The sequence below is a fragment of the Amphiura filiformis genome, chromosome 13 (assembly GCF_039555335.1).
Source record: "Amphiura filiformis chromosome 13, Afil_fr2py, whole genome shotgun sequence".
Taxonomy (NCBI): Eukaryota; Metazoa; Echinodermata; class Ophiuroidea; order Amphilepidida; family Amphiuridae; genus Amphiura; species Amphiura filiformis.
This window is the reverse complement of record NC_092640.1, coordinates 32,695,967-32,709,281: the sequence shown is the minus strand read 5'-3', so window position 1 is coordinate 32,709,281 and position 13,315 is coordinate 32,695,967. Positions and strand designations below refer to the sequence as shown.

Below are 13,315 nucleotides of genomic sequence, written 5' to 3'. Positions count from 1 at the left end.
GCCAACTGCAAATAGCTGTGCCCATGTGATGTAAGTCAATTTCATATTATCGGCTTTATATTATTTATATGTACAGGACTGTTTGAAAGGGCCTACACCACCAAAGTGTTTGACTTAATCAGACACTGTGCCATAGTAAGTATGTTGCATTCTAGAACATTGTAGGCATACAGAGTATAGGTATGCTAGGTGAATTCAAATTTGCCATCAAACTGCATCATTTTATTGTCTCGCCTGAATGTTCAGGGAGAGACTTAGTAATCACTATGGTGTGTGTGTGTCCGTGTGTGGGGGTGTGCGTGTGTGCGTGTGTGTGTTCGGAAAAAGCTTGTGAACGCGTTATCTTGAGAACCGTAAGTGCTATGATGATGAAACTTTATAGGGGGTAGCATGACCAAAGGGTGTCGACCTGATTAGATTTTGAGCGCAAAATATGGTAATTAAGTACCTAATTTGCATAATTTATGCGTGATAAGCAAAATACCTTGTGAACAGATTATCTGGAGATCCGTATGGAGTACAGTGACGTAACTTGGTGGGGAGTAGCGTGGCCAGATGTTCTCGACCTGATTAGATTTTCAGCGCAAAATATGCTAATTAAGTACCTAATTTGCATAATTTATGCGTATTTGATGCGTATCAAGCAAAAAAAACCTTGTGAACAGCTTATCTGGAGATCCGTATGGGGTACAGTGACGTAACTTGGTGGGGAGTAAGCGTGGCCAGATGTTCTCGACCTGATTAGATTTTCAGCGCAAAATATGCTAATTAAGTACCTAATTTGCATAATTTATGTGTATTTGATGCGTATCAAGCAAAAAACCCTTGTGAACAGCTTATCTGGAGATCTGTATGGGGTACAGTGACGTAACTTGGTGAGGAGTAAGCGGGGCCAGAGGTTCTCGACCTGATTAGATTTTGAGCGTAAAATATGGTAATTAAGTACCTAATTTGCATAATATATGCGTAATAAGCAAAATACCTTGTGAACAGATTATCTGGAGATCCGTATGGGGTACAGTGACGTAACTTGGTGGGGAGTTATGCGTGGCCAGAGGTACTCGACCTGATTAGATTTTCATGAGGTCAAAGGTCACATACAAGGTCAAAGGTCAACTGAGGTCACCAAATCTTTTAATAATTAATTTTCAACTGTGCATCACATATCCCAATAACAGCTTGATCGGTCATGTAATTAAGGAAATATGACGACTTTAAGATAGTCGCTTTCTTTGTAAAGTATAGCAAAGTAGCACTTTCAATGAGTGATAACTCGTAAAGGAAGCATCTTTCTGTTTTGATTTATTTGATGAAATAGTTCTTTGGTATTGCCAAATTTGATTTTTCAGCGCAACATACTTTATCCAATTTCGTGAGGTCAAAGGTCACATACAAGGTCAAAGGTCAACTGAGGTCACCAAATCTTTTAATAATCAATTTTCAACTGTGCATCACATATCCCAATAACAGCTTGATCGGTCATGTAATTAAGGAAATATGACGACTTTAAGATAGTCGCTTTCCATGTAAAGTATAGCAAAGTAGCACTTTCAATGAGTGATAACTCGTAAAGGAAGCATCTTTCTGTTTGATTTATTACTTTGATGAAATAGTTCTTTGGTTTTGCCAAATTTTTGGAAGGTCATTACGGGGTCATCCGAGGTCACTCAGGGGTCATCTGAGGTCAAATTAGTAAAAACTGTCGTATGGGCATGAAACTTGGTGGGTACAGTCATCATTTTAAGCCAAATTTTGGAAGGTCATTTTGGGGTCACCAGGGTCATCTGAGGTCAAATTAGTAAAAACTGTTGTATGGACATGAAACTTGGGGGGTACAGGCAACATTTCAAGCCAAATTTTTGGAAGGTCATTTCAAAGTCATCTGAGGTCAAATTAGTAAAAACTGTTGGATGGACATGAAACTTGGTGGGTACAGTCAACATTTCAAGCCAAATTTTGGAAGGTCATTTTGAGGTTACCAGGGGTCATCTGAGGTCAAATTTGTAAAAACTGTCGGATGGGCATGAAACTTGGTGGGTACAGTCAACATTTAAAACCAAATATTTGGAAGGTAATTTCGGAGTCACCAGGGGGCATCTGAGGACAAATTAGTAAAAACTCGTATGGGCATGAAACTTGATGGGTACAGTCAACATTTAAAGCCAAATTTTTGGAAGGTCATTTCGAGGCCACCAGGGGTCATCTGAGGTCAAATTAGTAAAAACTGTTGTATGGACATGAAACTTGGGGGGTACAGGCAACATTTCAAGCCAAATTTTTGGAAGGTCATTTCGGGGTCATCTGAGGTCAAATTAGTAAAAACTGTTGGATGGACATGAAACTTGGTGGGTACAGTCAACATTTAAAGCCAAATTTTTGGAAGGTCATTTTGAGGTTACCAGGGGTCATCTGAGGTCAAATTTGTAAAAACTGTCGGATGGGCATGAAACTTGGTGGGTACAGTCAACATTTAAAACCAAATATTTGGAAGGTAATTTCGGAGTCACCAGGGGGCATCTGAGGACAAATTAGTAAAAACTCGTATGGGCATGAAACTTGATGGGTACAGTCAACATTTAAAGCCAAATTTTTGGAAGGTCATTTCGAGGCCACCAGGGGTCATCTGAGGTCAAATTAGTAAAAACTGTCGTATGGGCATGAAACTTAGCACGAGGGGTACAGTCAACATTTAGAGCCAAATTTTAGGTCATTTCAGGGCCACCAGGGGTCATCTGAGGTCATATTAGTCAAAACTGTTGCATGGGCATGAAACTTGGTGGGTACAGTTACCATCGGCCAGATAATCGTGCCCAGCCGATAACCGCCAAATTCATTTACCTCTCTACCAACAGTTATCGCAAAAGCAGGCGGTCACAAAAGCAGGCGAGACTCGTGGTTCGAGAAACGCCTTGTATATCAAATTAAAGCTCTTGAGTAAACAAAGCCAAAACTGAAAACCTTTTTTTCATAGCACTTTCCGTAGCAAAGTTACATCTTGTCAAAGATTGACTTTCATCAAAAAGATTCAGCTAGCAAAATTCCCCAAAACGGCATTTCGGGAGTGTTTCTAGATCTTAGTCTCATTATGATAGCAGCTTTTTTTAATGGAACTGCTATCAAAATCCCTCTAAAATTCCATGTGCGATTGTCTTATCACCATAAAAAATCATATATTTGGGTCAAGTGAAGTATAGAAAACATAATGTAGGTTTCCTTCTTCGGCCAGTTGATTTAAATTTCTATGTAAATATGCATTGACATTTTTGGCGAATTTGGCTGACTAGCAAATGTGTTAACTAAGGTTTACCTGGGATACCTACAGAGTATACTTATAGGTTGGGGAGATCCACCTTGCTTTATTGCCCTGCGGGGCTGTTTCTAAATTGGACCTGACTCCCTCTTTATGCGATCAGCCACTAAAACATTTTAAGATGTTTTTGTTTTTCATACACATCTTAGCAACAGAGGGTTTTATCATACTTACTCAGGCATGGTGTACACCTGAAGCCAATGCACCATTGGCAAACAGTGTACACCGCAAACCTATGTGGGTAATGTGTGAAAAGATATACTTTATAATATATACCATATAATTGTGAAATCTGTTGCTCCAAACTTGAATTGAAATTAGAAGTCACCTAGCCATACTAAAGTAAAATACAAAAATCCTTGTAACAAATTTGGAATATGTGCTCTGACCATGCATGTATTATTGTATTAACATGCACCAATTGCTGATTGGCTGCTGTCACTGTTGGCAATTACCCCAATTGACCTTTGCACGTCACATTTGTATGTCACTACAATAATGATCTGCTGACAGCACGCTGTTGCTGACAGCACCCTGTTGCGAACCCAATTGACCTGTCACCCACATTTGTATGTCACAATATGATCTGCCAACAACATGCTACAAAAATGTATTGTTAACCTAATTGACCTTTGGATGTACAGCCTATATTACGACTGTATGTTAGCCTCGCACAGATTGCACACACTTAATAATTATTAAGGAAACAAGGTGGAAAAATTGGGAAAAATAAGGTTTTTAAAGGTATAAAAATCATGGTTTAAAAGATACTAAATGTTATTAATGTTGTTTTAACATTTCAGATTTTGATCCACTGAGACAGAAGCCAGTGAGGGCTGTGGTCTTGTATTGCTTGCTGCTTCACTCCAGGACATTTATGATAGAGACTTTTATGGTGGGTTTAAGGTGCACACAGTCACTTGATCTACATCTTTGAATATTGGATTTATCTAAAGTTCACTGTAAATTTATGTTGCAAATAGCAGTGTATGGCAATGAAGCTTTTCAAACCATTTACTTGTGCATATTGCAGACTCAATCATTCATCTTTGGCAAATTTGAAAACCCACATGAACAGACATCTTATTAAATATGTACGAGCCCATAGATGCAAATGTGTGCGGTGTCAGGAAATCTTGTCCAAAACTGCTGAACTGCAAAGACAGTTTAATAGCCACAGGCAATTTAAAAACTGCTTGAACAACAAGACACCATATTATTATCAGTGTGAGTATTGTCAGAAATGTTTTATTCATAAGTCTGATCTTAAAAGGCATATCAGAACTCATACCAAAGAGAAACCCTTTCAGTGTGAGTACTGTCAGAAATGTTTTAGTCAGAACTCTAGTCTTAAAGGGCATATCAGAACGCATACCAAAGAAAAATCTTACAAGTGCACGTACTGTCAAAAATGTTTTGCTAAAAGAGGTAACCTTGAGCAGCACGTCAGAACTCACACTGAAGATAACCCCTTTCAGTGTGAGTTCTGTCAGAAATGTTTTAGTCGGAACTTTGATCTTAAAAGGCATATCAGAACTCATACCAAAGAAAAACCCTATAAGTGCAAGTACTGTCAAAAATGTTTTGCTGACAGAAGTGCACTTGTGAAGCACACCAGAACTCACACTGAAAAGAAACCCTTTCAGTGTGAGTACTGTCAGAAATGTTTTAGTCAGAAAGGTCGCCTTAAAGGGCATATCAGAACTCATACCAAAGAAAAATCTTACAAGTGTGAGTACTGTCAAAAATGTTTTGCTAAAAGAAGCAACCTTGTGCAGCACACCAGAACTCACACTGAAGAGAAACCCTTTCAGTGTGAGTTCTGTCAGAAATGTTTTAGTAGGAACTTTGATCTTAAAAGGCATATCAGAACACATACAAAAGAAAAACCTTATAAGTGCAAGTACTGTCAAAATTGTTTTGCTGACAAAGGTGCCCTTGTGCGCCACACTAGAATTCACACTAAAGAGAAACCCATTCAGTGTGAGTACTGTCAGAAATGTTTTAGTCGGAACTGTCATCTTAAAAGACATATCAAAACTCATGCCAAAGAAAAAAAAACCTATAAGTGCAAGTACTGTCAAAAATGTTTTACTGACAGAAGTGCCCTTGTGAAGCACACCAGAATTCATACCGAAGAGAAACCCTTCCAGAGTGACTACTGTCAGAAATGTTTAAGTGGGAACTGTCATCTTAAAAGGCATATCAGAACTCATCCAAAAGAAAAACCCTGAAAGTGCAAGTACTGTCAAAAATGTTTTGCTGACAGAAGTTACCTAATTGTGAAGGACACTAGTCTTAACTTACACAGAATAGAAACGCTTTCAGTGTGAGTACTGTATCAGAATTTACACCAAAGAGACACCCTTGCAGTGTAAACACTGTCAGAAACGTTTTGCCATCAGAAGTGGCCTCGCAAAACATAACAAAACTTTTCCGCGTGAGTACTGTCAAAAGTATTTTAGTTAGAACTCTTGATCTTAAAAGGCATCAGAACTCATACCTAAGCAAAACCCTGGAAGTGTGAGTACTGACAGAAATGGTTTAATCAACTGTAATCTTAAAGAGTATCAGAACTCATACCAAAGAGAAACCTTTTGATTGAAAAAAATGCTGAAAATATGGGTGACATAAAGTGTCCTTGCAGAGAGGGAAATCCTTTCAGTGCGAGTACTGTCAGATATTTTTGCCCAGAATGGTACTCTTGTAAACCACATCAGTATTCACAATTCAATATTATCATTAAACGTTTTAAAGAGAGTAAGTCAACTGAAAATCAAATCAAATTTATCACCGCTTTTAGAGTGAGTAAAACTGTAAGAAATGTTTTGCCCAAATAGGTACCTTGTAAACTACAGTGCAAGAACTGTCAAAACTGGTTTGCTCAAATTATTGTCCTCACATCAGATCTTGCATCAAGTGAAATGAAAATCATTGCATTGGGGAGGGGTGTCAGGTGATAAAATGACATGAATACTCTAAGCGTCAAAGTTTAAAACTTTTTGATAGTCATGATAGTTGCTGATATTGGTGTGGTTGCTGGTAATCAAAAAATGTTCACGAATGTTTCTTTATAGACTAAATGTTAATTTTGATGGTAAAGTTGTGAATAAGATTCCCTAAAATACTCCTGGATTTAAAGGTGTTTGACTTTTGTTGTGTAAACCACAATGTACTAATTAAACTAACTACATTTGAAACAGTACCAAAAAAGTTGGGAAGTAAGTCAGAATCTTCCTTTTTGAAAAAGTAGTTATTATATTATTCATAACTCGCAATTTGTGTTTATTTAAGTGGCATATGCGTAGAGGTTAGTGTAGGTTAAGAAAAGCACAAGAAAGGTTTATTAGAACTCTTACTAAAAGATATACTTCATATTATAATTATGCGAATATGCTAAGAAATCTGTTGGCTCCATTAAACTTGAATTGAAATTAAAAGTCCACATGCTAAAGAATCTCATCAACACTTCAAACCATTATTAAAGTAAAATGCAAAATCCTTTGAAGGTAGTATGAATGCTTAATCAGGCTTGCAGCAAAATAGCCACAGTAGCAAATCAGACTTGTGTATTTATTTAAAACTAAGAACAAACTGAAGATTAGTCTTAACTCCATCTATTTTTAGAGTTGCATGCAAATTCTAACATCATCATCATCATCATCAGGGGTCTGCAAACTTGGTTTGGTGATTAGATATGCTAGTTTTCATGATTAATGGACTGTATCTTTTAGTGTCGTGGCGACTTTGTGCTTATTTTGTGGAAGCAAGTCAATTGAGCTTTTGCTATTTTATGTATAACTATGCATTCATGTGCAGGATGAGAGGGCACTTCTGTGTTTGGACTTTAAGCCCATTCACTCATCCTGAACTACTCTTTTTAAATGTGTAATTAATCTGCAGTTATTTTAATGTTACTCTGTATTTTGCAAGTAATTCAAATAAATATTATTATTACCACCACATGGTATATTATATTGTGGTTTGTCATTTTACTGATTAGTATTAGAAATGCATTTTTCTAGGAAAGCTTGAAATTATTTCTTGCAATAAAAATTCTCCTGTACCCGGGAATAGGGAGTCACATATGGATTTAACAGGGCTACACACAGACCTGCCAACTGTCCCTCATTTTAAAGTATTGCACACCTAAAAGTCTTTACATTTGTCGGTACCTGGTTTGTGTACATGTACAAGGTTTTGGTCTCAATGTCCCTCATTCTGACTTCGGTAGGTTGACAGGTCTGTACACATGCTGGATAATAAAAGTGGCATAAAAAGATCAGATTTTGAGTCTGCAGCGGCATCAACGTTGAGGGGTTCTATTTTTTTTGGCTACATAGTTTTTTTGGGGTCCATTTTTGGCTATATCGATGCTTAGGGTCACTTAGGAGACATTTTCTTATGAAAAATCTGTGGACAGTTTAAAAATCTGTGAATAATCTCTGTTGAGTTACAGATTTTCAGTTATTCACAGATTTTTGTCTCCTTTAAACCTCATAAATAACAATTTTGGAGTCATCCAAGGTCATATGAGATCAAATTTTTAGTAATTTGACCTCAGATGACCTTGGGTGACCCCAAAATGACCTTCCAAAATTTTGGCTCTAAATGTTGACTGTAACCACCAAGTTTCATGCTCATTGTAAAAGTTTTTAGTAATTAGACCTCAGATGACCCCGGGTGACCTTGGATAACCCCAAAATGACCTTCCAAAAATTTGACTATAGATGTTGACTGTTCACCATACGACAGTTTTAGTAATTTGACCTCATATGACCTTGGATGACTCCGAAATGACCCTCCAAAAATTTTACTCTAAATCTTGACTGTACCCACCAAGTTTTGTGCCCATACAAGTTTTTAGTAATTTGATCTTAGATGACCCCTGGGTGACCCCAAATGACCCAAAATGACCTTCCAAAATGTTAGCTTTAAATATAGACTGTACTCACCAAGTTTCATGCCCATAAGAATTTTTATTAATTTGACCTCAGATGACCCCTGTTTTGAAATTATTTTCACTCGTGTTATTTCACACAATTCTTACATAAATGCTCTGTAACCACGAAATGTATCCCTAAGGGACGATTTATGAGGTTAAAAGGAGACCCTAAGTGTCAATATATACCCAAAATTTGACCTCTTAATGTCCATGTAGCCAACAGACCCCTCAACCCTGATGCTGACCCATTTATGCTGCTTTTATTAAGCAGCGTGTGTGGCTCCTTTATATTCATGTGACCCCCTCCTCACCCCTGTGTACAGGAGTGTATGGAAACACACTTTAAATAATAGGCCATTCATATTCAAACTTTAATTTTCAATGTTTATTGCAAGAAATAAAACTTCAAAACATTTCTGACAGAACTTACACTTATAGGGTTTTTCTTTGGTATGAGTTCTGATATGCCTTTAAAGATCGAAAATTGTGACTTAAAGATTTCTGACAGTACTCACACTGAAATGGTTTATCTTTGATGTGAGTTTTGATATGCCTTTAAAGATTAGATATCACACTAAAACATTTCTGACAGTACTGACACTGAAAGTGTTTTTCCTTGGTGTGAGTTCTGATATGGATCAAAAGGGCATTTTTTCTAGCAAAACATTTCTGACAGTACTCACACCGAAAGGGTTTCTCGTTCATATGACTTCTGATGTGTCTCACTAGATTAATGTTTTGCCTGAAACATTTCTTGCAGTACTCACAGTGATAAGGCTTTTCTTTGATGGCCAAACCGTTATTACATTGGTACCATAGCTTCCCATGGCTATTCAAATGTCTTTCCAGATTGTTTTTGGACAAACTTTTCTGACAGTCACCATCAGCCAGGTAATCGTGCCCAGCTGAGAACGGCAGAATTCATTTACTTCTCTCAAAAGTAATTGCAAAAGCAGGTGCTCACGAAAGCAGTTGAGACTCGTGGTTTGAGAACCGCCTTGTATATATTCACATGAGGAAAATTTATGGAGTGAAGTGAAAATAAGTAAAAATTAAATAGGATACAAATATTTACTAGTGTTCGATGTGATGTCTGTGACAGCACCATGCAAACAATCATGCCCTCAGGCAGTCTATCCATGCTTGTCTGGTAAATATTTTAACCCCTTACATTGAACAGGCTCAAATGGCTCAAATACTCGTTCGGAAAAAGTCAATATACAAACCTTTCTTTATCCAACGTGACATGTATAAAATAAAACAATACTGTTCTAAGGGCTGTGCAATAATTATGAGCCCTGGGGAGGGGTAAAATTGGGGGGGCAAGAAATTTTGGCGAGCCAAAAGGGGGGGCAAGCAATTTTTGGCAAGCAGAGAGGGGGGCAAACGATTTTGGCACCCATTCATGGGGCGCCTTTTATATAAAACGCTCTAAAAAGGCTTAGGAAAACAGCACGGAAACGCTTAAATATGGAAATTTTCCTGCTCGCTGCGCTCGCAACATCTATCTAGACCATTTAAGGTTTGAAAATTGGGATCCTAAAAATTTGGCATGTGCAAGGGGGGGGGGCAAAGAATTTTTGGCAGGCCGAGAGGGGGGGGGCAAGCGATTTTTGCGGGTTGAGAGGGGGGGGCAAGCGATTTTTGGCGAGCCGTTTGAAATTTTACCCCGGGGCTCATAATTATTGCACAGCCCCTAATGCAATCTGCTTTGAATGCAATCAGCAATAATAACAAACATTATTTGTTTTGACATTTCAGGTTTGTTGATCCACTGATGTATATCTTCAATTAGAAACAACTATAAGTATAAACAACTAAAAGTAGAAACAGAATAAAGACAGAAGCCAGTGAGGATTGAACAGAACAAAGACAGAAGCCAGTGCGGTTTGAACAGCACAAAGATTCCAGTTCCATTGAAGGGCAACTCAGCTAGAATTAACTTCCATATGGTGGGTTTTATGTGCACACAGTTACTTATTCAAGATCTTTGAATTTTGTTGGGTTAATCTAAAGTTCCATATAAATATATAATATATATAGACAGCAACAGGATGGTAATCAAACGTTTGAAGCCATTTATTTGTGTATTTTGTAGAATCGAGCATTATTCTTTGGACAAATTGAAAACCCATATAAACAGACATCTTATTAAATATGTGCGAGCTCTTAGATACAAAAGTGAACTTTGTCAGAAACGTTTGTCAAAAAACAATCTGGAAATACATTTGAATAGCCATGGGAAGCTATGGTACCAATGTAATAACAGTTTGGCCATCAAAGAAAAGCCTTATCACTGTGAGTACTGCCAGAAATGTTTCACGCAAAAAATTAATCTAGTGAGACACACAAGAAATCATACGAACGAGAAACCCTTTCGGTGTGAGTACTGTCAGAAATGTTTTGCTAGAAAAAATGCCCTTTTGATCCATATCAGAACTCACACCAAGGAGAAACACTTTCAGTGTGAGTACTGTCAGAAATGTTTTAATGTGAAATCTAATCTTAAAAGGCATATCAAAACTCACACCCAAGAGAAACCCTTTCAGTGTGAGTACTGTCAGAAATCTTTTAGTCACAATTTCGATCTTAAAAGGCATATCAGAACTCATACCAAAGAAAAACCCTACAAGTGTAAGTACTGTCAGAAATGTTTTGGTGACAGTAGTTGCCTTATGCTCCACATTAGAACTCATACCAAAGAGAAACCCTTTCAGTGTGAGTACTGTCAGAAATGTTTTGGTGACAGAAGTGGCCTTGTGCGCCACACTAGAACTCACACTAAAGAGAAACCCTATCAGTGTGAGTACTGTCAGAAATGTTTTGCTAGACAAAATGGCCTTGTCACCCATATCAGAACTCATACCAAAGAGAAACCCTTTCAGTGTGAATACTGTCAGAAATGTTTTAGTCAGAACAATGATCTTAAAAGGCATATCAGAACTCATACCAAAGAAAAACCCTATAAGTGTAAGTACTGTCAGAAATGTTTTGGTGACAAAAGAAACCTTATGCTCCACATCAGAACTCATACCAAAGAGAAACCCTTTCAGTGTGAGTACTGTCATAAAAGTTTTGCTAGAAAAAATGGCCTTGTGACCCATAACAGAACTCATACCAAAGAGAAACAATTTCATTGTGGATACTGTCAGAAATGTTTTACTCAGAACAGTGATCTTAAAAGGCATATCAGAACTCATTCCAAAGAAAAAGTGTGAGTACTGTCAGAAATGTTTTGGTGACAGAAAGTATATCCTTGTGCTCCACATCAGAACACAGACTAAAGAGAACCCCTTTCAATGTGAGTACTGTCAGAAATGTTTTGCTAGAAAAATTGTCCTTGTGAACCATTTTGATGAACAGAACTCATACCAAAGTATAGCACTTGCAGTGCATGTGAGAACTAGAACAGTAATCTTAAAAGGCATTAGAACTTTGTGAAGAGAAACCCTATTAGTGTGACTGAGTACTGTCAGTACCTTATGTTACCTGCAGAGAATTGATCATGTCTCACCTCCCTTTTCAACCAAATCGATGGTAATAACTCTTGTAGTGAGGGATCAACATTTAAGCACAAATTGCCTCAGGCAAAAGTACCATCCTGATTTTTACTCATTGACCCATGTGTGCTGTAATAATCCTTCATATAAGAAGTACCTGGATAGACAGTTTATACATAGTTCAGATTCAGGAAAATGATGTGTCAACAATTATTACCCTTAACCTCTACTAGCTAAGGCCACGTGCTTTCAGTGGTACTGCCCTCTCCTTAGAAAATATGCCATTCTAAAGTAGGATACACAGACAGTAGAGTCGGGGTCGTGTGTAGCTATTCAACAGGGAGTGAGCTAACACCATCGCTAAGAAGTGAGTTGGTAGTTGAAGCTGATAGTTAACTATGTAGATGTTAACAGGTTTCAATATGGCATGATTTTCCTTAGGCAGAAGAAGTAACACTGAGAACTCGTCTTATTAAACATTAAGGCACGGGCCAGGATGATTTGCACATCGATCTTGAATGCCCATCGAAATAAAAGAGTGGTATCTCGACAGTCGTAACTAAAAGAATGTTGTCTGAACGATTTTCGATCAAGTGTGTTTCTCCAGATCAAGAAGAATCGAACCCAGAAGGGATGTAGGCCCATTCGCGTATCTTTTAAGTAAACATAATGAACGTACTTCCATTTAATTCTCCACAGAATAAGAGGATTCCTACAAATTCCTACAGTGGAAATTCCTACAGTGCCATATACTGCCTCTGGCTATAATGACAGCCTGGTGATCATGATGTGGTCAACCAGCTCATTGACAGATACCAACCTCAGGAGGGAATTCAATTTTTGATCAATTCTCTTCAGGTAGTGAAACGTAATGTGTGCTGACAAGTGTTCTTGCTTTAGGGACCGTTCACAAACACTTGTTGGGGCCTGGATTTTTTTACCCTCCTAGGGGGGGCTCTTAAAATGACCACAAATTCAAATTTTCCTGGGAAAATTCAGTTTATATATGCTTTTCTATGGGGTTCACCCATAATTTTCATGTCAAAAAGGGGGTCCCTGAAATTTATGAGATCTGAAAAGGGGGGGGCAAAAATGTTTTGCGATGATTTTGTTTGGCATCAGACCCCCTAACAAGTATTTGTGAACGGTCCCTTACAACTCACACTGAAGAGAACCTGTTTCATGTTAGTATTAGATGTTTTGCCCATCAGTATCTTTGTAAACCACGTCAGATTTAACAACAATGATAAACACTATCGATATGAATATTGTGGGAATTGTTTTATGTAGAGTAAGTGTAAATACCTTGCAATAAGCCCAATCGCCATTGTAACTTCCGGTTTTTGGCTCTGAGCGGAGCTATGCCTACGTCATAGAAAGCATTAGAGGGCTAATTCGGGTGTTGGTTTTTATGCTAAGGATGTTTGTCTGAGTGATATGATGTCTTGAAATTTGTTTCTAAATGTTGCTTATTTATTTTTTAATCGATTCCACTCCAGGTAGATTTCAAATACTGTCGATAAAAGATGATTTTTTGCTAAAAAAGCCACGATGAACGAG

At 37.7% G+C, this 13,315-nt stretch overlaps 2 protein-coding genes across 2 annotated transcripts in view; both read left to right on the top strand.

Annotated features, from left to right (window-relative positions):
* Window positions 1-7,187, top strand: part of LOC140168256 (uncharacterized) — a 54,640-nt gene extending 47,453 nt beyond the window's left edge. The window contains exon 8 of the mRNA XM_072191590.1: window positions 4,114-7,187. The gene's annotated coding sequence lies outside the window, so the exon portion shown is untranslated. The remainder of the gene's footprint in view (window positions 1-4,113) is intronic.
* Window positions 7,188-10,020: 2,833 nt separating this feature from the next.
* Window positions 10,021-11,725, top strand: LOC140168251 (uncharacterized). Its single transcript, XM_072191586.1, has one exon. It carries the CDS (start codon window positions 10,310-10,312, stop codon window positions 11,471-11,473), a length of 1,164 nt encoding a protein of 387 aa, XP_072047687.1. The 5' UTR covers window positions 10,021-10,309; the 3' UTR covers window positions 11,474-11,725.
* Window positions 11,726-13,315: the final 1,590 nt, after the last annotated feature.

Excerpts from the sequence above, each read along its gene's own strand:
- LOC140168251 (XM_072191586.1), top strand. The coding sequence starts at position 10,310 with ATGGTAATCAAACGTTTGAAGCCATTTATTTGTGTATTTTGTAGAATC.